Source organism: Vulpes lagopus, chromosome 20 (genome assembly GCF_018345385.1).
Source record: "Vulpes lagopus strain Blue_001 chromosome 20, ASM1834538v1, whole genome shotgun sequence".
NCBI classification, from domain to species: Eukaryota; Metazoa; Chordata; class Mammalia; order Carnivora; family Canidae; genus Vulpes; species Vulpes lagopus.
Window position 1 is genome coordinate 3456338 of NC_054843.1, and position 23338 is coordinate 3479675.

Below are 23338 nucleotides of genomic sequence, written 5' to 3' on the forward strand. Positions count from 1 at the left end.
GGAGAGGTAGGATGGTTGGCAGGGGGTTCTCTGCGTAGCTCTGTGGGCACATTTGTGCGTGGAGGGTGGTGCTGGTGTCTGGTCCGACTCCAGTGTCATGAAGCACAACAGAGGAGTGTTTTGTTACCAGAAGTGGGGCTGGCAGGTGCATTTCTTCAACATCCAGGGACCCTCAAACATGCCTTTTCATGCATTGACAATAAATACCATTTTGAGTGCCTGCTGTTTGCCAAGTACAGAGACTCATTGGCAGAGACCAGGAGACAAGCTTCCTCCCTCCAAGGAGCTTCATCTGCTGTGAGATGGAAGATTCCAGTGGGAGAGGACGGACCCTGGACACCTCCCATTCCTCGAGGGACGCTGGGGACCAGCCCGCACGTCCCAGCATCAGCTCACAGCCTCCACCCCATCAGCGGGAAGAGGCAGCGAATAAGAACCTGATATCGTCACCCCCGTCACGCTCTGCACCAGCAAAGAGAAAGCCCCACTGCTCCAGAGCGCTGGTCAACCCCAGCCCGGCACACGGATGTGGGAAAGAAGGGGCATGGCCACGAGGGAGTCCCCGCAGGAGGCCCCGTGCCGGCTCTGGATCAGGAACAGATAATCTAGAATCTGAGGTGCCCTCCAGCCAGAGGAGGCTGGGAAAGGTCGCCTCCGGTGATGGACAGGGACCGGGCTGTCTCATAGAATCAGCTTGGGGACCTCGTACCGACAAGTGACCTTCCTTTACCTGGACTTTCTCTTTTGAAAATGAGCACAGTAAGGGCAGATGCCTCCTGGGGGCGTTTGGTTTTTTTTTTTTTTCTTTTTTTGAGATTTTGAGATTTTATTTATTATTCACAGGCAGAGACACAGGCCGAGGGAGAGGCAAGCTCCCTGTGGGGAGCCCGATGTGGGTGGGACCCTGGGATCACGACCTGAGCCGAAGGCAGACGCTCAACCACTGAGCCACCCAGGCGCTCCCCGTCCTGGGGGTGTTCTAAGGGTTAAATAAGGTAAGACTGTAAACTGCTCATTCAAAGCCCAGGAGAGTTAAGTGCTGAGCGGCTCTTGGCTGAGTTATTGTTATGAACAAAGGGAGGGTCCTCGCCATTCTGTCCCCTTATAAACATCTAGTTCACACTCAGTGATAACAATAAGCTCTATAGGGATCCCTGGGTGGCTCAGCAGTTTAGCACCTGCCTTTGGCCCAGGGTGCGATCCTGGAGTCCCAGGATCGCATCCCACGTCGGGCTCCCGGCATGGAGCCTGCTTCTCCCTCCTCCTGTGTCTCTGCCTCTCTCTCTCTCTATGTCTATCGTGAAAAAATTTTTTAAAAAATTAAAAAAAAACAATAAGCTCTATAACCACTTCATAATGTTAGTGAAAGTTCTAGTTTTCATGGCAAAATGTTGGGAGAAAGCTAACTGCCCCCATCCCTTGGGAAAAGTAGCTAAGAGCATCGTATCATTGCTGTAGCCGGTCATGACAGAGGTCACCCTTACCCGTGGGGGGATACATCGCAAGGCCCCCAGCAGATGCCCGAGCCACGGAGAGCACCGCACCCTCATACATCATGTGTTTCCCCACATAGATTCCTAAGATAAAATTTAACTTCTAAACCAGGCACAGTAAGAGATTAGCAACGGCAAATGATAATAAAAGAACAATTCTAACAATATACTGTAATGCAAGTTACGTGAATGTGGTCTCTCTCTCTCTCTCTCTCAAAATATCTTATTGCGCTGTCCTCACCCTTCTTATGATGACAGGAGATAACAAAAATACCGATGTGACAAGGTGAGGCGCCGCTGTGACACAGCGTGAGGCTGCTGTCGACATCCGGACCGCACATCAGAAGCAGGATCATCTGCTTCCAGGACGCGGTTGACCGCAGGTGAGTGACCCCACGGAACGCAAGCCTGCCTCTGAGGGGGACCACTCTATGACTCAACCATCGGAAATCCTTATCATGAAGCCCAATTCGCTCCCACAGAAAACTTTATGTGACATAATGGCGAGTAAAGAAAGCAGGATGCGAAGTTGTAACGGTAGCAGGATTTAAATAACATTTAAAAACCTAGCAAGAATAAATAAATAAATAAATAAATAAATAAATAAATAAATAAATAAATAACTACCTAGCAAAAATAAAAATAATAAAATAATAAAAATAAAAACAGTCTTCTGGGGCACCAGGACGGGCATTCACCTTCCTCTGTCGGTAGAAGTTGTTAGAGTAATAAACCAGGTTCCAGAATGACGAGACCAAGTTTTTGTGGCCACAAGGAGTGGGCTGTCTCTGATCTCGGCCGGGCCATTGGAGAGCAGGTGCCGAGGCCGTCCACACCTCCTCTCCTGCCCAACCTGTTCATGCCCTGCTGTCCTGCCGGTGCCTGTCCGCACCACACCCACTGTCACATCACCAGCCGCTGCTCCGGGCCCCCTGCCTGAACTGTTGCCTCCCTGCTTTGTGCCCTGCCCCAACTCAGAGTGGGATCGGCTGCTGCACATGGAGCAGGCCGGACCCCACAGGTGAACCCCTCACGTGGAGAACGTCTATGGCACCTGGGGCCCAGCTCCTTCTCTGCTCTGTCTTTGTTCCTCCATCCCTAGGGTCTAACCTCAAGGCCACCATGGGGCTCGGATGGTGATCGGGGCCTTGGCCATCGTAGCAACGTGCCCACCCTGATCTCAGCAGACCCTCACGCAGTCTTCTCACCTCCCATGGAAATGTCCACTATATCTCACCGGCTAAGGTGAGTCCCACGGCCACCCTACCTGCAAAGAGGGAGAGAAACATAACCTTTGCAGCTGGGCACATCTTCACAGAAAACTCCACATTCCATCACCAAGGAAGGAGAGATGGGATTTGGTCCTCTGGTCCGTTCCCCACCCAGGAGCAGAGCGCACCTGAGCACAGGTGCGTCGGGTCACCCCATGTGCCCTCCAGAGCCCTGTCTTACTCAGAGGGCAGTCCCAGCAAAGCCCTGCTTGCTCATCTCCTGCCACGAAGGCCGCAGGAGCAGAGACAACACCGTATTGTGGAAAAATAGGACGCGCAACCTATGGCGTATGAAGGAGCCTTGCCAAAAAAAGGCCACATCTGAATCTGAATCTGAATCTGAATCTGAATCTGAATCTGAATCTGAATCTGAATCTGAAGGTGCCTCTACGTTAGGGGTTATTAACCTGGATGGAGACCAAAGGCAGACGTCAGGGGTCCACGCATATAGATGAGAAGAAGAATCTTTATTTTCATGCACATCTAATATAATGTAACCTTTGCTTCATTCGTGACCCGGGTACTGGCGGAAACCACAGAAGTCCCGTATCACAGGACGATGTGGCACCCCTCTGAGCATCATCTGTGCTCATCACTCCAACTGCTGAACTGCATGATTGAATCAATGCGTGAAGATGTGCAGAGTGTACAAACTCAGGTTGGCCTCTCCAGAAACAGGCCCTGAGACGAGGACTTGCAAGCAGGTACTCTGGGAAATTGGGGCCATTAAGGGGAGGCGCACAGGGAAAGGAAGGTGACAGGGAAAGGCCTTCTATGAAGATGGTGCCGGAGTAGGCAACTGGACCCGGTTCCAGCAGGAGTCTCTGGGACATGATGCCACCTGCATGCCCTTTTCTGAAGGCTTCTGACAGGCAGACAGAGCAGCCACGTCAGCAATGGACAGTTGACCTAAGGGATGGGAGGGGACAGTGTGGCTTCGGACAGTTGTGTCATCATTTGGGGCCGTGAGATTTTGACAACTGTGTCTTGATATGGTCAAATTGCTCTGTCGTCCCATATACTTGATACACTTGGGAACATTTTGTGAAGGGATCCATTGGCTTCATCAGATGCGTAGGATCCAGCACCATTAAAGGAAGAGCTAACTATGGGTTAGAGAATCCAGAGAATGGGGACAGGTATTAGGGCCCCTGGATGCAGGTATTAGGGCCCCTAGATGCCCATAGGCAGATCCCAGCTTATGGGAAACCCCACTGGGCGAAGGGGCACCAACTCCTCCAGCCATTACAAGGAGAACCAGAGAGGTGTAGGGAAACCCCAGATTTCCACTCAAACAAACTGTCAAAAACTTAGGATGATGATGGGAAAATGAGAGATTTCAAAAGACTGGATGTTTGATGAGTTTAAGGAACTGTGGTTTGGGGTTTTTAAGGGATGATATGATCTGATACTCGGGTTTTTTAAAATCTCTCTCTCTCATCTCCTAGAGTCACATCCTGGAGTGTGACAGATGGGGTGATACATTGAAGGGGGTTCAGAATGATGGGGCAGGGGGCGGGCAGCAGATGGGGACAGAGATGGAGCAAAAGGGGTCCCCAGGGGGTCAGCGGACCTTCATCACACTCCTCTCTAGGCTTTGATCTGTCTATAAGTTTCCGGAATAAAGACTTAAGAATCCCCGTGGCCTTATCACCTCTGCGCCGGGCGGGTTGTGCCTGGCCCTGCCCCCTGTCCCCAACCCCCAACCCCCTCCTCGACACGCCGTCCCCACCGCCTCCTGGCTTCTGGACTCCATCACGCACGCGCCTCTGCTGGGGCCTGACCTCACTCTGTGTGCGAGTTTTCCGAAGCTTCTGTAACCAATGACCCCAAAACAAGAGAAATTCACTCTTAGGGCTCTGGACGTGAGAGGTTGAAGACGCAGGTGTGGGCAGGCCTGTGCTCCTTCTGGAGACTTCTGGGGAGAATTCAGGCTCTGCCCTGCACAGTCTCCGTGGCCGGTGGTCCCTTCACCTTCAAAGCCCTGCCCAGAGCCTGTGCCCCCTCCGCTCCCCTCAAATAAGCCACCACTGTCCCCCCAGCTCAGGCCCCTTGGCTAATCCCATCCGCAAAGTGCCTTCTGCCTGGTGAGGGACAACCACAGGCCCTGGGTTAGCAGGTGGGCCGCTGCGGGGCGTGTTATTCAGACCAGACTGTACTCTGGTCTCCACCCAAAGGTCACCATGTCCCGGGGCCTCCCCTAGTCACCACCTCTGAGGCCACACCCCCAGCCCCCACCCCCAGCCCATCACTCTCCTTTGTCTTGCACCTGAACCGCTGCCCCACATTTGGTGTTCACCCACATGTGCGTCCTCTTCCTCACTGAAATGGGAACCAAGGGAGCAAGGGCTCCTGGACACGGAGGAACATAGCAGATACTCATTAAAGTGTGTTGTATATGGGAATGGATGCACGAATGAATGAATGAATGAATGAATGAATGAAGGCTAACCTGACCCTCACTGCTCCCTCCGTCAACTGCTCATCTTCCATTCAGCATCCCAGCTGCACCCGCGGCCTGGCTGCCTACAGACAGGCAGCCCTGCAGGCTGAGCCGTACACCCCAACAACTGCAGGCGACCGTCATCCCCAGCTGGGGCAGGGGGGACATGGGGGAGGCGGAGAGGACTTTCCAAGGGCAGCCTCTCGGAGGACCGCCAGCACATGAATGTGCTTTGGCAACTCCCGTCTTTGCAAAAGGCCCTCCCGGGGGTCCAGGCCTCCTGGGGCTCAGCCTCATTCTCCTGAGCCTCCTTGGGGTTCACGTCTGAGAAGGATGGTTCCTCCTTGACCGCTGGATGCTCTTTCCTGCCATGCTTGCTGCCTCGCCCGGCAGTTTGTCAGCACCCCAACCTGCACGGAGTCCCAGCCAAGGCCCCCTCCCTTCTCCCAGTCATGCCCTTGTCCAAGTGCCATCCCGGGATGCAGACACCCCCCGAGTTAGGCGTGTAGCGCAGCCCTCTCGGGGCTCCAGAACCAAATGTCCAACTTGGTCTGCACCTGGCACGGACCCTCAATTCCACCTCCACCTCAGTTTAAACTATTATCATCCAAGACGAGGCTAACAACCCTCGCCAGCCCCGACTCACCCGCGAATCACCACGTATTCACGGTTCAACCAGGACGGGGGCGAGCTGCCCCTTCCCCCTCTTCCTCTCCTGCATCCAATTGATCAGTAAGTCCTCAGGGCTCTCATCTCCAACAGATGCCTTGATTCCACCCCTCCACACCACCCTCCGGCCCCCAGACTCCAGCCCCCCGCGGACCGACGCTGCAGCACTTTCACAACGCAGCCACTGCTCAGTAGAAGCCCATCACACACACACACACACACACACACACACACACCCCACACCTGGTATACACCTGTCACCTCCCCTGACCCACCTGGGCCAGAGCCAGGCACTTGCTCGTCGGTGTCGTCTAGGTTGACTGTGGGATCACAGGGACAGACCAGGTCACTACTGTGGTCCCGGTCTAAGTATTGATCACATCCCCTTCACTCTCGGAAGGGTCCAGACATAAGCAGTGAGCTATACAGGCATCTTCCTTGCACGTCACGCCTGGCAAGCGTCTGTTGTGTTCTCTACTGAGTTTCCCAAGAGCAAAGGTTGCCTATTTGCACGTATTTCTATTACCAGCATCCAGCACCGTGGACGGCACATAAACATTCACTAGGATGTTCCCAAGGACGAACCCAAGAACAGCCCACTAGGGGATCCAGGATACTGGAAAGAAGGAAGTGACTCTCCTCTGAACACGAGCCAGTCACACCCTCTTTGCAAGACATGATGGCCTGTGGACCATTTAGGCTGAGAAGGTTCCCTCAGCCATGCCTCCCCACCAGGGGGGCCCCGATCTCTCACCTCCACATGTGCGGTTCAGCTTCTGGGGAGTCGAGGCCGGCAGCTCGGGGTGGCAGGTGCACTGGGATGAGCCCTCCATGTGCAAACACTGCTCCCCTCCGGAGCAGGCACTGAGATCATCCAGGAAGCATTCGCCAACATCTATTGACAAGAGGAGTGGGTGAGACACTTGTCACAGCCCTAAGCACCTGGTCATTCCCATTAGCCTCCAGGCTGATGTCCCAAGGGCTGAAGAAGTGGCTTGGGCAGTGATCCCAGGGTAACTTCTGTCTCAGAGAGCCCCTGGGCCAGCGGGTGCCTTCATCCACGCAGATGGCCCACGTCCCAGACACGTGGCGCACTCATCTTGCAGTGCCATGGGCACCCGGCGGCAGTGGCAGGGGTTGGCTGCTGCCACCAGCAAGAACTGCTTAGGGGCTGTGCTGAGTCTGAAGGGTCATGGAATGAGGAGGTCCGAAACTCCTGCCCAGGAATAGAGCCTGTGGACGGGCAGTCTTCTGGACCAGAAAGAGAATGGAGCCGCCCCTTGGCGTTCAGAAGAGACCTGTCACTCTCCCGCCAGCCGGACGGTCTAGCAGAACCCCAGCCCAGACAAGGCTGCTCCGCAACCGGGATGAAGGGGGACAAAGCAAGGCCATGTCACAAACCTACCCAGGCCAGGCAGGAAACACAGACACCGAGTCACCTGCAAAGCAGCACCCCCCGTCCTGGCTGAAATGAGAGACTTAGCTCTTCACCAGCTATGGCTTCTCCTCGTGCTAGCCTCCCCCTCCTTCTAGGCGAGATTACCGAGACACCCAGTCTCAGCATTGCACATGCTCACTGGGGTGTCTAACCTGGAATAGAGGCCCCCTTCCTTAGACTCCCCACACAGTCCTGCAGTAAGACTCTCCAACACCCCCACCAGATGGCCCGGGCTCCCCTGCTGGTCCATTCTCTCTCTCTCTCTCTCTCTCTCTCTCTCTCTCTCTCTCATGGCCTTGAGTCATAAACTGGACTTGCTCACTACTGGTGCATTCTCATGGTCTCTGACCGGGGTGGGGGTGGGGGGAGCCTCATCAGAACAGACAGGACAGCCCCTTCGGTTGTTGGCACGGCTCAGTCTGGTCTTCAGGAACAGCTGCGGATCTGAAGGCAGTGGCATGCAATCCCCGGAGCTTTCGCTGGTCTCCAGACCCTGGCACATCCTTTTTTATGCATGACCTTTGGGGTCACAGACTCTCCAGCAGCAAGAGAGACCAGCTGTCCCTCAGCCCAGGAGGCAGCAGGTGCCTCCCGCCATGGGCAAGAACGTTCCATGGATGGAGCCCAGCCTTTGCTCCCACGCCATCCACGGCTGCTCTCAGGCCACAAGGGCACAGCCGAGCTGTTGAGACAGAGGCCGTGCAGCCGGCAGCCAAAAATATTTACTGTGTGGCCCATTTCAGAAAACGTTTGCTGACCCCCGGCAAAGACCCCCCCACTCCCACCCCAAAGAAGAAGACCAGGTGATTTCTTCTAGAAACAAGACTACTTCTGTGTGTTTAGCACAATTTTGTGGCTGTGCTACTAACTGGGCCTCCTAGGGCCAAGGGTGTCCTTGGCAAAGGTGCAAAATGGCAAGAGGGAAGGTTAGGGAGCCAAGAACTGAAGAAACAGGCTGCGGTTCAGTTGTTCTGGGACCTGCTCACCAGCACTTGGGTGGAAGGGGAATCCGGGGTGGAAGGGTGTGGAGGAGACACCAGGGGGCCAGCGGAGGGAAGGGCGATGTGGGTGCAAAACCCTTCTGGGGGCACCTGGGGTCATGTAAGCATCCGACTCTTGGTTTCAGCTCAGGTCATGATCTTGGGGTCGTGAGATCGAGCCCCAGGTCAGGCTACACGCTCTGCGGGGAGTCGGCCTAAAGAATCTCTCCTCTGCCCTTCCCCCTATTCGTGCACCTGCTCGCTTTAAGATAAATAAATAAATCTCTTTTAAAAAAAAATCCTTCACCTTGGAGCTCAGAGTTTAAACTTGGTTTGGGCCAGAATGAGCTAAAGACAGGTCAGGCCTCCCCTCACCCGCTGGACCGTCCGTCCTGCAGCCCCCCCATGCCCTCCACCCAAGGGAGGATGGAGGGAAGGAGCAGTACCTTGCACTTGGATGTTGATCACTTCATAGACGCGCTTCACGACCTCGTCCAGCATGACGGAGACGGTGGCCACGGGCACCAGCCGCGGCAGGCCCAGCAGCAGCCATGACACGGTGGTGGCGGCGTCCCCGCTGGCTGACTGCACGGGGTGGACGGCGGGGCGCAGCGGCTGCAAGGCGCTGGTGACCTGCAAAGCCAGAGTCAGAGCGTCCCTCGGTGGACGGGCACCCGTCACACGGACGGGGAGACTGCGGTCCAGAGGAGTAAGGACTGCGCACACGCGTGCACACACACGCCGCCCCGCTCCGCAGAAAAGACCTTCTGCAATGGTCTCTATCTGTCGTCATCCCGGTAAAAGCGCTGCCAACCAGATCCTAAATACTTTTGCCGACAGGTGTCGGGTGTTAAACGGGGGTCCCTCAAAAAAAAAAAAAAAAACTGTGTCCAAGTCCTAATCCCCAGAACGCCGGAATGTGACCTTGTTTGGACATAGGTCGTTAGTTATGATGCGGTCATTGGGGTGGGCCCGGGACTGGGACGACCATTGTCCTTCCACAAAGAACTCTGGACACACAGACACGACAGGTCCGGGACAGGGGCCTGGGACGGACCCTTCCCTTGCGGCCGTCGGCTGGGGTGGCCCTGCCCGCACCTCGCGTCCAGACTCGCGGCCTCCAGAAGGGGCGGTGCGAGCCTCCCGCCTGCGGGGCTGCATCAGGGCCGCCCCAGGACCCCGGGTCCCCCTCACCCGGAGGTAGACGTAGATGGGGTCAGGCACCGTCTCCTATTGGGCACCCAGGTTTGCTTCCCGTGGTGCTTTTGAGGCTTAAAGATCCCTTTTCTCATTTCCTGCACGTTTGCTTTCCTGGTCCTCCAGTCTCTAAACCCTGGGACCACGTTGGTCACACGATCGCCGGGAAGATGGGTGGCACGGGAGCAGGCCCTGCCAGCAAAGCCCTGGGGGCGCAGAAGGGCAGTTTGGGGGGGGGGCGCCCAAGCAGCCCCAACGCCCTCACGGGGGACACAGGGCTCGTCAGGCGGGAGCCAGAACAGGGCACCACGTGGGGATCCCTGAGTCACCCCTGGGAGACAGGACCCCTGTGGGTGGTAACAGTCTGCCTAGAGCACCCGACGGGGAAAGGGGTGACCCGGGACAGTAATATTTAAAACACCAACGACCACCTCTGGGAACCTGCATTGTCAGCACGGCCGTAAGCTCGCGACGTGAACTGCCGAGCCCTCAAAGCCCTGTCCCAGGTGGGACGACAATTTTACTCCTATTTACCGGAGGTAACTGAGGCACAGAGAGGTAACTCGCCCAAAGTCACACGGGGATGAGTGGCAGTGTCGGGATTTGCCAGGCAGCCTGGCTTCCCCTGGCCAACTGGGCCGCCCCAGCCCCTCAAGAAGCCACAAAGAGACAAAAATCACTTGCAGTTGGGACAGTTAAGGAGGCTTCCTGGTGGAGGTGACGCCTTGGAATAGCTGTCTAGGTGGGCAGCCCAGAGCAAGGTGAGTGGGAGTGCCCTCCGTCCTGGGGCTGCCCCTGCCGGCTGGTCCAAACGCCAGCAAGGGACCCCATTCGGTGACCGACACCGTGAGCCCCAGCTACAGATGGGGCGTGTCAATGGGCCCTAAAGGTCAGGTGGGACCGGCCACGTCATGGGCCTGGCTCGATGCAGAAGGGAGACGTGGGGCCCCTTGTTCAAAAATTATTGCACGTTTCAAGAGGCAGCAGCTGAGCATTAAGCCGAGGGTGAGGCCCTTGTATACATGGGGTGGCTGCACGGGTCGCTCGCCCAGGAAGTGACCCTGACCTGGGACTGTCACCCTGGGAAAGCCGCCCTGCGGTGACCAGGAGCCATGCCCGGGCCACCCCAAGGCTCCCAGGTCGGTGGCGCCAGCAGCTGCGGGCGAGGGTTCCCGGTGAGGAGGCTCCGCAGGTGGCAGCAAGGACGAGCTGTGCCCCCCATGGGGGCCTCTTCACCAGGACCCGGGTCGCCCCTCAGGGGACATGTGGCCACATCTAGACACATTTTTGGTTATCACAGTGGGGTGTGTTCCTGGCTTTGTGTGCGTGGAAGGCAGGACCCTGGGGGAACCCTGTGATGACACGTGAATCGTGCGGAGGCCGAGGACCCTCATCGACCCGTCCCCGCCCAGCGCTTACCAGGATGCCTGCAGAATTCCACCGAGCGGGAGCGAGGACCTCAGCGACCCTGAGTGAGGTTAGTGAGGGCACAGCTCTGGAGCTGAGGCGTCTACACTGGGGCACGCTTTGATTTAAGCTAAAAGATCGAGGGTTCCGTGCTCTAAGCGGTGAGGGGGTAGCTGACATCGCTTCTGCCTCAGAACAAGCTGCATACTGTCGGGTGTGCATTTTATTGCACATAAATCACACCTCTTTAGAGCTGTCTCTTTTTTTTTAATTAAGAATTCACATTTGGGGGACACCAGTGGCTTGGTGGTTGAGTGTCTGACTTTGGCTCAGGCTGTGACCCCGGGGTCCTGGGATCGAGTCCCACATCGGGCTCCCTGCATGGAGCCTGCTTCTCCCTCTGCCTGTGTCTCTGCCTCTCTGTGTGTCTCTCATGAATAAATAAAAATCATTAAAAAAAAAAAAAAGAATTCACATTTGGTTCAGAGTCAGGCATTTTGGGGTCACTTGTGGAACTTCCCCCACTCTGGATCCCCACCCAGGGTCTGCACCTGTACCAGCTCTGGGGGACCTGCCCTGGAAAGGAGGCCGGACCAGGCTCCCCACATCCCCCACCCCCTGCCTCACCTACCATGGAGTGCAGAAGCCGCATGTGATCCAGGAGTCGGGGGTCCACTTCCTTGAGCACCTTGAAGTCCATTTTCACCAGGACAGTCACATTGTACCAGAAGGTCACCGGGTTCCTCTCTGGAGCTGCACGAGGGCACATCCTGATGAGCTACAGGCCCGGGACAGGCTGGGGCCCACGGAGGCCCACATAAATCTGCCACCAGGGACAGCGTGGGACACCCCTCACTTCTCTTACACCCCGAAGTATATAACCCTACATACACTGTATAGCATATTATCGTGTATAATGTCCCTAAATAATACTGGATACGTTATAAATAACTTAGACGACAATGTATATAGTGTAGGAGTATAATTGATTCACGTTATACGTAATGTGATATTTTGCAGATATTTTGCACCGTGAATCCTGTTACTTCACCCTGTATTAATACGATATATACTATACGGATGCTGTAACATTGTGACATAGATCCCATATGATATATGTACATTATTTATCATATATTTCCCTAGTTCTGAACCTTGACCGACCCGTTCTCCTGGAGGCAGCCCATGGTCAAGAGCAGAACTTTTCAGGGGCACCCGGGTGGCTCAGTGGTTGAGAGTCTGCCTTTGGCCCAGGGTGTGACCCCGGGGTCCCAGGACGGAGTCCCACATCGGCTCCCTGCGTGGAGCCTGCCTCTCCCTCTGCCTGGGTCTCTGCCTCTCTCTCTGTCTCTTGTGAATAAATAAATAAAATCTCTAAAAAAAAAAAAAGAGCAGAACTTTTCAGACCTATCAGGTATGTCGTGAGGGCCAGGCCACAGACCTGCCAAACCCGTGCCCTGAGAATGACCTTGGTCCCTGTGGTCCTGCAGGGCCACCGGTCACCAACTTCACATCTCCCCGCCGTGACGCAGCTCAGCTTCCAACCAGCACTAGCCGGAGCCCCTGGACTTCCCCGGGCACACTTGGGAGGTTGGAGTCCCTGCTCTTCCAAGACTCTCTTCCTTCCTTGGGGCACTTGGGAGCTCTCCGCCCCCCTGAGATTTCAGGGGCCAGATTCGGACAAAGACATTGCCCAGGAGTGGAAGGCGCCCATGCACACGGCTGCAGGCTCTCTGTGACACGGAGCTGCTGCTGCTTCTGGAAACCCACTCCGCCCCAACCTTCACTCAGACCGGGGCTTCGACCCTACCTCGGGGAGCAGGAGCCACGCAGTGGTGGCCCCGGGATGAGGGGCAGCACTTCCGAAGCCCGGAGCAGTCGGTGTCCAGCATGCATGGTGACACAGGTGCTTCTGACCCCACCTCCGGGCAGACCCCAGGTCTCGAGGCAAACTCCCTGGACCGATTCAGGGCTGGGGGGAAAGGGATCGACGGTCAGAGATGCTGGCCACAAGCACTGCTTCGGGTACTCCCGACACTGGATGCCATCTGTGGTTCCTGGAGACACGCAGCATGACCTGCCCAAGGGCCATGTCCGGGCTGGGCATTGCCTCACCACGTCCTACACAGCAACCATCCAGAGCCATTTGCTCTGACTTTAATATAGTCTGACCATCTTTCCTGGGAGGAGACAGTGTGAGCTGGGGGCTGGGTGTCCCCTTCTTTCTAGGCCAGGTGCAGGGGCTCCACCCCCCAGAGACCCCCTTGCTGCTCCATGTCCCACTCATTCATTCACTCACTCATTCAATATTTACAGAGCAGCTACTATGCATCAGGCATGTGCCAGACGCCCAGGATTCAGCAGCAGGCCAGAGGCAAAGTCCCTGCCTTCAGGACACTTAGATTCCAGGGGGCAGAGCCAGTATGCACATAGACCTACAGAACTAGCCCCAGGAGTGGGAGGGACATGGGGGGCTTTTGAAGAAAAGGGCTTTTGGAGACTGAGATGCAGCAAAGCTACCAGAAGAATCCATGCCCTCAAGGGGACCTAGCCAGGAGTCTTGGTGCTGACGCTTAGGGTGATGGAAAGCTGGAAAGCAGGGAGAACTTGACCCTGGGGAAGCCAGGATGCCACCCTCAAGGAGGAGGCACTCTGCTGGGGGTGCTCCTGCGGCAGGACCTGCGGCAGCCTGAGCGGTTGCACACCCAGAGGGCTCAGGGCAGCCGGGGACGAAGGGAGCCCGGCAGCTGAGATCTGGAGGCAGCTGGGGGGCAGCAGGGAGGGACCCAAGGAAGGTGAGGCGTCCGAGGAAGCGCCTGTGTCATCCGCAGCCATCCTGTCACCCACCCTGGAGACGAGCCCTCCAGCTACCTTGGGTGTCAGGCAAGCCCGGGTGCAGCTCTGTCTAGATTCATCTAAAGCCCCACACCCCCCGGGACCTCTGGAAGTGCAGTTCCGGGCCCTCCAGACTCCAGGGAATGCAGAAGAGGCCAGCAGGTGACCACCCTCTGCAAACATCCCTCGAGGATGGGGAAGGAGATGCGTGGGGTCCCATGTGGAAGGGAAGTGGAGGAGCTGCAATCCTGGGGACAGTCTGGGTCCCCCCACGGTCTCCACAGAATGCTCCACAGACAGAAAGAAGGCGGGGAGGTCCTTGTGCGGGAGCACATCACCCAGGGCAGCTGTGCCAGCCAAGGAGGGGAAGAGAAAGCCGGAAGTGCCCCGAGGGGGAGAGTCTGCATCGCTCTTCTGGGGGAGCCAGGCCACCAACCGCTCGCTGCCTGACCCACACTGCTGAGCGAGGACTTGAAAGTCCCCCTGGCTACCGCTGTCCTTTCCACGCTGTCTGTGGCTCCCCTGCCACGTCCCAGACATGCAGGTGCCCATTCTGGAGTCTGAGGTCCCAGGGACGTTGCCACGCTGGGCCTGGCTCTGGGGACATGGAGCATGGGCCTGCGGTGCAGCCCGAGACCGTCGCTGGGGTGCAGACACCAGCATCCCTGCAGGGCCACCGCTCAACGACCTCCAGCTCGTTGCCTTCCCTCCCATCCTAAAAACCAGGGTCTCGAGGCTAAGGAGACATGAGACCAGATGTCACCTGGGCTCCCGGGACAGAACAAAATGACACTTGGGGGGAAAAAATGACACTTGTGGAAAAAAATGACACTTGGGAGGAAAAAAAATAGTGAACTCTAAATGAAGCGTGAAGTCGGTTCCTCCGTGGGGACCAAGGCGCCAGGGTAACCGAAGGCGCTCCCCTCGGGGGAGCCGGGGAGGGAGAATGGGACCCACCTCTCTACAAATCTACAGCCAGGCCAACCAGGCCAAACCGAGAGGTTCCCTTAGATGCGAAGCAAAACCAGGCCACGGAGAAAAAGTGGCTCCTCGAGAAACGATTGCTCGATCGCAACGGGTCACGTTTCAAGGTCGCGTTCATCTGAGTGCGGCTGCTGCCCGCGCCCCCCCGTCCGTCCTCCCGCGCTACTTACTCTCTGAGGGCCCAGGGGAGCAGTCAACAGTTCCAACCGGGTGGAAACTCAAAAAGCCGCTTCTCCTTCCACGAACTCGGCACCGACAGCGCAACAGGCCTGCCCAGTGCCTGGCAACCCACGATTGGTCACAGGCCAACCAGACAGCAGGGAGGTTTCCATCGCGACAGTGGCACCGAAGTGTCCCCGGGGCAGGGAATCTGATGGGGGCCCTGGAATAATCGTTTCCACCCTGCCTCCTTCCCCCCATAGGGGTCCTGGTCATCCCTAGGGGGAGAGGGGGGAGGGGGGAGCCTCCCGGCCCCGTGGGGTCTCGTGCTCGCCCAGAATGATGAGCCTGCAGAAACCAGGGGTGTCACCCCTGCGGGTGGGCATCGGCCAAGACCCTCCCCACCCAGAGAATCCATCGCCAGTGAATCATCCACCCATGCACAGCCGTGTTTGTGCCACCCGAGAAGTTGGGAGCAACTAGATGCCCTGGGGGGGGCGGGGGGGCTTGCTTCATGGATGCCGCTACCTCCATGCCCACGACACGGCGCCACGTGGCCGCTAAGTCACATCTATGGACGGGAAGGATGTTCCAGGGGAATTGCTAAGTGGTAAGAGGATGGTACAAAGAATCCCAACCGGGGCGACCGGGCTTTTCTAGAATGCCTGCCCTGAGCAGGGGCCACGGGAAAATATGGACCGCGGGTATACGCGGGCAGCGGGCGACCGGCTAATTTCTCTTCGTTCTCTTCTAGGTTTCCAGCTGTTCGGCAAGGCTCGCGCGTTCACTTCTGTGATTATGTTGACGATACATTTAAATAAAGTCGTGGGTGACTTATCATTGTTTCCCCAACGCTGGACTTGAAAAAAAAATAAATGGAAAAAGTCATCTAGAGCGCAGAGGACATCACATGGGTACCCAAACTGCCTTCCCTTTCTCAGAAGGCCCGTTGCTGAGTGGGTGGGGACAGAAGCCAGCCCGTCTGAGGGGTTCGCGGTGGCCCCGGCCCAGAAAACCCGTCACCGAGAGGCAGGTCACCCCACACTAGGAGGGAAGGGAACCTGCTGCCCTCCTGCCCCCACCTCATTCCTAGGCTTGTCCCCGCTGCTACTGCAGGGTCCCAGCCCTGCCTCGTTCTGTGCAAATCGACCCGCAGGTGTCACGGGGCACCCCAGAGACTTCCCACTTCCCTTCCAGCCTGTCACCAGGCACCTCTGAACGGGCTCTGATCAGACGCTCGAGCTTTGATCAAAGGAGGCGAGCAAGCGTGAAGAGGGCGGTGCTGCCACCCGCTCGGCCCGGTGGCAGCTGCGTGTCACCCCAGCCCTGGCATCGGGCAGGGGCCCTCCTGGGGAAGAGGCCCCGGCTCTGTGCCCCTGCTGCTGCACCGCTGCTCCTCCCCACCGCCCCCACCCCCTTCCTCAGATGCCACAAACTGAATCCGGCCGGGGGTGGCAGAGACGCGGCCCAAGTCGGTGCCACGTTGGTCGAGGCACCTGACACCCCTGCCCCCCACTCCGCGCCACTGTCTGTGACCCCATCTGCATTAGGGCGATGCTCCGGGCCGGCCGGCGGCAACCAGACACCCACTGCCTCCTCTTCTCCTTCCTGCCGGGCTCCCACACAGCTGCTAGAACGACCCCCCAAGACCCAGGGGGGACCCCTGCCCCGCTCAGCCGCCTCAAAGGGGCCTCTGATGAGAGCTCCAGGGGACTCCTCCCTTTCTCGCTCCCGGTGTGTCCCCCTTCCACAGCCTCACCATTCCCTGCAGGTCCCCCAGAAAGCCCTGCCCATGGGACTCTCAGATCTAGAACATTCTGGGCCTCCCCACACCTGCTGAGTCCCTAATTAAAGGTGCCAACGCTTCAGAAGTGGGGCTGAGGTCCCACAGGAGGCACTTCCTGGGAGCTGGCTTGTGGAGGGCAAGAAAGATGAGGAGCAGGTGACAAGGAGGGGACGTCAGCCCTCGTCTCCCAGGAGAATTAGCTTGTTGAGCCCCGCAGGGCAGCCGCCCGACAGAAAAGCACCAGTCAGCGCCGGTGGGGCTGGTGGGGCTGGTGGGGCTCAGACCCTGTGGGGGGGCTCCTCCGACGCTCTGGACAGGTGGCCTCCCTGGTCAAGTGATGTCACAGCAGCAGCGAGCAGGTGGGAAGAGAGGATGGATGGGACAGGGTGGCGCCCACCTCTGCCACCAAATCCTGAACCCCCAGACCAAGGTGCTACGGCCTGAGGCCTCCCTGACACGGGGACCCCCACACTCCCCAGGAAGAGACGTGCTGCTGCTGCCAGGCAGGGCTTCCTGTGCACATGTGGCCCTTAGAGACTGGGGGGGGACCAGTGTCAGCACAGGAAGGGGGTCCCCAGACCCAGCCCCTGACACGGCCCCACCCTGCAAGAGCCTCCAAGGGCACCAGTGGGGATGCCCCCACCCCGAGCTGAGACCAGGCCCTGAGGTCAGCCAGAGCCACCTGGTCTTTATTGGTGGCGCCGATGGCCTTGGCGATAGTGGTGTCGTTTCACCCGTCATCTCCATGTGTGGCCGTCCCAACAGGGTCAATGGGAAGGGTCAGCCATCCCTGTCCCCTGTGAGGTGGCTTCGGGGCCCTGAGAAGGACACACTCAGGATGACTCTGTGTGCCAAGCCCACATGGCCTTTCTGCAGAGTCTGCACCAAACTCTGGGAGGGGTGGGCGCCGACCCCCCAGGTGTGCAGCATCCTGGCCTTGGGCCCCGGGGATGCCCCCACCAGACCCCCAGATTGCTGCTCTGTGCACTCTGGAGATAGCACCCTCCTGTCTAGGGGCGGCCCCTGGAAACTCAGGGGAGCCACACCCTCCCCACTTCCCCTGCACGGCAGGGTGGGGTCAGGGACACCTTCTGACAGCTCCGAAACTCATTTTAGATCTGGTGTTGACTCAACTTTAACCACCACCGCCCCACCCACACGCACACACATGCATCCTTTCCCCTGGAAGAGGTCTTCTGGAAAGTTCTCTCTAGGTCAAGAGGGTGAGCCCTGAATGTTCCAAAGCCCAGCCCCCCTGGCCTCTCACGCTTCCCCGGGCACAGCCACCCTGGCTGCCCGGGGAACTGCCTCAAGCATCCTCCAAACAGCCCCGAGGAAGGAAGGGGACCTGGGGGCCCCTGGGCAGTTAGGGGGTGCCGAGAGGAGGGTTTTCCTTCCTTTCACACAGTGGGGACTCAGATTAGGATTTCGGGTGAAGGAAATACTCATTCCACTACAGCTTTAAAAGGAAACGGTCGGCTGCCAATATAGAAGAGGTTGCAGTGCTGGTTCTCAGCCTCAGCTACATGTTCAAATCACTCAAGAGCTTAAAAAAAAAAAAAAGTCCCAATGCCCCAGCTGGGCCCCAGACCAATTCTATCACCTTCTCTGAGGATGGGATCCAGGCATTAGCATTTTTAAAGCTGCCCAGGGGCCTTGAGGGTGCAGGCAGGCCTGAGAGCGGCCTGCTCACTCGAGAGTGGAGGTTCTCAAAGGGGGGCCCCCAGAGCATCAGCACCGGCGGGGAACTTGTACTCCTCCTGGACCCGCTGGTTCCGAGACCAGGGGGAGGGCCGGTGGCCTGTGCTTGGACAGGCCCTCCTGACCTTCCTCGTGCACGCTCTAGCCTGTTGCAGGAGGGCTAAGGGGTGCGAACAGAGCCTGTGCTGAGTCCCTTCAGGGGTCCCGGGGAGAGGGCAGGGGAGGGCCCCCCCCCACCTACCCGCCGGCCGCCCCGGACTCACGCAGGACGCAGTAGAGGCCCAGCTGCTCGTAACCCGCACAGCAGTCGGTCACGTTCCTGGACACGGGGACCTCCACGGCCAGGTACTGGGTTCTGTACACAGTCTTGGGGCATCGCCTCCACGGGATCCACCCGCCGCAGGGAGCGTGGGTCACGTGCGACGTCTGGACGGCCTCCACCTTCTGGATGGTTCGGGTCACGCTGTAGTTGCACAGTTGGAAGCTGAGCAAGGAAAGGCCTTTTTCTACAGGGTGGTTGGGGTGCAGGGAGGAGAGATGGAGGAAACAACCAAGGAGAAAAAGCCGAAATCAAATGGATAGAAGGGGTTCTGGACCAGGCCTCCACTTCTGCAAGAGCAGGGGAGACAAGACCTCCTGCCCCTGTACCCCCTGCACCCCCTGCACCCCCTGCACCCCGGGAGGCTTCCCACCAGCCCACAGAGAAGTCAGGTGATTGTGTGAACTCAGGCAAGTCAGGTGTAAACAGGGACCCTGCACGCTCAAAAGTGCTCTCCGCAGACACAGACGGTAGGGACCAGAGATCTGGGGCTCAGGTCCCCGCTCCCTGACCCGTGTCCCCCAATTCTGCAGGCTGGAGAATCCTGTGCTCGCCTCTGAATCTCCACGAGCCTTGAGGGCCTCACGTGAAACGAGTACGCCACCGTCCCTCCATAAGGGCTGCTGCGTGCCAGGCTCAGATCGCAAGGGCGGCCTTTTTCGGAATGAGGTGCAACGTAAATAAGCAGCGGCCCAAGCACACAGGAGACGTTCCCAGGTGGTGAAGCTCAGCGTGGGACACCCACCTGCCCGCTCCGTCTCTGCGTCTCTCACCTGGAGCCCGGTTGCTGTGCACAGACGCCCACGGCCCCCGTCCCTTCGTTATACGATCACTGGGTTCTCAGGACCCCTGGGCACCCCCTCCCTTCACCAGCCTGGGTCCTGGGGCATCCCATCTGCCCATGGAGCCTCTGTTGCCTCATGTAGCAGGGACTGCTATGGGCTGAATCGTGTCCCACCCACCCCTCCAAAATCCACCTGCTCAAGTCCTGGGAAGGGGTGTCTGCAGACCTAATTGGTTAAGATGGGGCTACGCCGCACTGGGTGGCTCCAATCCATCATGACAGGTGTCCTTACAAAGGGGGAATCTGGACACAGAGACAGACAGACACGCACACACGCGGAGGAGGTCACGGGAAGACGCAGGCGGACGTCGGAGAGATAAGTCTACTAGCCAAGGAGTGCCGAGCCCGTCCGCAGACCCCCAGAAGCGGGGGCAGAGGATGGAGCAGATGCCCCGCGGGGGGAGCCAGCCCTGCTCACACCCTGACCTCCGGCTCCTGGCCCCAGAGCTGGGAGGAGGAAAATCTCCAGGGCTTGGAGCTTCGTCGAGGCAGCCCCAGGGAGCCAAGGCTCCGCACCGGCCTGGGGCCCCGCGCTGTGGGCTCTCGGGGCAGGATGAAGGGGCGGCCTGACTGCCCTTTACGCTCTCAGATGCCTGACCTGTGAGCTGAAGCTTTAGGAAACTGTCCCGAGTGCGTACCCCTCGGGGACAGGAGCTTTGTGTCAGCAGCAGAAATCATCGGCATTGCCAGCACCAGGGCAGCGCCCCCAGACTCCCTCCTTGGGCTTCACGGCATCCCACGAGGGTGCAGAAAGCGAGACTCTGGGGGCTGGAGACCCCCAGGGAGAAGCGGAGCTGAGCCAGCCCTCCAGCCCAGGTTGAGGAGGGGGCCCGCAGCCTTGCTCTGGGCAGAACCCGGGGCTGAACCCCAGCACCCAGAGCGAGCCCAGTCCAGAGCTACACCCACGGTGCTGACTGGGAGGCAGCCACGCAGCAGCCTGCTGCCCCCTCTCCCCAAAGGGGAGCCAGGGTCAGGAGTGGGGAGGCCCTCGTGCTTGGGGTGGGGCAGCAGAAAGCAGCTTCCCAGCCCAGGGAAACAGCCCGGAGCTTGGATATCCCTTGGGTGAGGGACAGGAGATGTGGCGTGTGACAGCGTCCAACAGCCTTGTCCAAGCCAAGGCTTCCGGCACTGAGAATTTGGCAAGGTGGCTCCAGATTTTGTTTTGCGTCATATCCTAAGAGGAGATGCTAACCACTAGCGAAGGTACATTTCCCAGGCTCTAGAGAACCGCTGTCTCCACCCAATCATGACCAGGTCCCAGCGGAGCATCAGCAGAGCCCTCTTGCATCAAAAGTGCATGCACGCTGCACACACACACACACACACACACACACACACACACTTCCTCTGAAACTCTGGGATGTTCGCCTCGTTTTGATTTCTGCGTTCCTCCAGAAGCCACCGGGTCCTCTCCACGCCTGGCTTCTTAGCAGAGCCCAGAGGAGAAACCTTGCAGCAGAACCTCCCATCCTGCAAATCCTTCCAAGAGCCATCAGCGCGGGAGCCGGGGCTCCTGGGTTCTGGTCTCAGACGCGGGAGAGAAAGCCCTGCAGTGAGCGTGGTCCTGGGGTCAGAAGATCCTCATTCACACCAGCTTCCCCCAATCCCAGCTCTGTGACTCTGAGCATGTTTCATGCCCTCCCGATGACCCCATTTTGTCATCTGTCTTTTTTTTTTTTCTAAGATTTTATTTATTTATTCATGAGGGACACAGAGAGAGAGAGAGGCAGAGACACAAGCAGAGGGAGAAGCAGGCTCCATGCAGGGAGCCTGACGTGGGACTTGATCCCAGGACTCTAAGATCACGCTCTGGGCCGAAGATTGTGCTAAACCACTGAGCCACCCAGGGATCCCCTTTTTTTTCTTTTTTAAAGATTTTATTTATTGATAAGAGACACAGAGAGAGAGAGAGAGAGAGTTGTCATCTGTCAAATACTAACTATGCCCTGGAATTAAGGAAATGAAGCTCTGCCTGCAAAAGCAACACCTAGTCCACGAGGGCAAGGAGCTGTGTAACCCTGACACAACCCCGACCCTCTGCCCCCGAGTCCCCACGGCACGGCGAGGGGTTCCTGCCAGCTCCAGCTTCTCGATGCTCCCGTCCTCTCTGCCACTGAGCTCTGGGGTTCACACGTTACCCATCTTGCAGGTAAAATCGAGCAAAAGAAATCACGAACCAAAATTTGGCAGCGGGTGATAAAACTTTAAACCAGTGCCAAAACGAAGTCGAGCGTAGAAACCAAGTGGATGTGTTTGAATTCCCAACTGAATAAGACAGAGTTCAGAGGGAAATGATTGTTTGTGAAGGTTTGCAACCTCCATTCTCCGCAATCCGGGGCTTCGGAAACCGGACATGCTCTCAGCAGGAACAGGTGCCCGGCAAAGGCTTTGGGCAGGTGCCCTCGCTGGGTCCCTCACCACCCTGCCGGCCACTTTTCACCTTCATTTACCAAGGAGGATGCTGGGGCTGGTGGACCCCAAGGGGGGGAGGGTAGCTGGCCGTGAGAGCCCACTTCCATCCCCAGCCTGCCTGGCAGGGGGAGAAGGTTCGAGCCAGGGGCCCTGGCAAGGATCATCAGGGTGGAAATTCGGGCTGCTGCCGGCCGTGTGGCCAGACGGGGGCCTCCCTGACCGCTCTGGGTCCCCCTCCAAGGCTCTGAGACTCGGGGCAGTCTGCAAGGCCTGCGGGCCTGCCGCACCCACACCACGGGCAGAAATGCAGAGTTGCAGGCCCCTCCGCCTCAGAACCTGCACTCGAACTCCCCCGGCCCCCAGCTGACCCAGAGGCGCACACACACCACCTCTTTGGTGGCTGCCAGAAAGTCTGGCAAGACGGAACAGATGTCGCCTCTCAAAGCAGACGCTCCTTTGCAGGCCCACCGTCCTCCGGAGACCTGCTCCCCGGGAGCTCCCCGCTCCTCCGGCATCACCCACGTGAGCCCCGAGCCCTCACCTGTGAAGCCGCTGGCCTGGCTCGGGCCCGCCACACTGACCAGAGCCAGCAGCGCCAGCCTCAGCGTCCTGAGCATGGTCGGCGGAGGCGGCGAGGCTCTGGGCCTCTCCCGAGCAGCTGCACCGAGGGGCCTGGGCCGCCGAGCCTGGAGAAAGGGCCCTTCTGTTCCCAGTGCCGCCGCCAGTGGTGGCGATGGCTTCAGCGAGCGCGCTCCGAGGGACCAAGTCCCTTATGCCAGCTCGTTAACACCTGCCACCGCCACGGCCGCGTCCCTCGGGGAACCCGCGTGGCCCAGCCCATTCTCGCTCCAGACAGATGGCATCTTTCAGGAAAGGTGAGTACCCGACCACCAGGCGGCATCGCCAGGTCCCATCTCGCCGTTACGCAGAAAACCCATTTCAGGCCCAAATCTGACTCCCTCCATCAAGCGCAAAGTATTCTCTTACCTTATCGGCGCGAAAACAGCACCACATCAAAGTGGTGCATCGGGTTCAGAAAAGCGTCCTTCACACAGTCGGACAATGCAGATCAAAGCCATTAAAATGTTCGCAGCCCTCGGCCCCGCGACCTTTTTCTCGGGGGCTGGGGGCGGGGAGGGTGGCGTGAGGGCCGCATGGAGCTACTGCCCCAGAGATGCCCGCTCCTCGTCAGCGCCTACGATGGCAAGGCGTCGAAGCGAGCCACGGCGGGAGAATGGGAGCGTAAATCAGTACAGAGCACCCAAATGCAACATCACGCAGACGCTGCTGCTCGCCGTGCAGACAGGGAAACGAAATACAGCCAAAACCGTCCCTCGGCATTGAACTCCAATAAAAATATATATATATATGTGTAGAAAATATATATATATATATGTATA

At 58.1% G+C, this 23338-nt stretch overlaps 1 protein-coding gene across 1 annotated transcript in view; it reads right to left on the reverse strand.

Moving 5' to 3' along the window:
• UMODL1 (uromodulin like 1) overlaps nucleotides 1-22555 on the reverse strand; it is a 61405-nt gene extending 38850 nt beyond the window's left edge. The window contains 6 exon segments of the mRNA XM_041735114.1: nucleotides 6631-6771; nucleotides 8741-8927; nucleotides 11530-11651; nucleotides 12709-12870; nucleotides 18627-18869; nucleotides 22480-22555. Coding sequence (XP_041591048.1) covers nucleotides 6631-6771; nucleotides 8741-8927; nucleotides 11530-11651; nucleotides 12709-12870; nucleotides 18627-18869; nucleotides 22480-22555 — 931 coding nt within the window.
• Nucleotides 22556-23338: the final 783 nt, after the last annotated feature.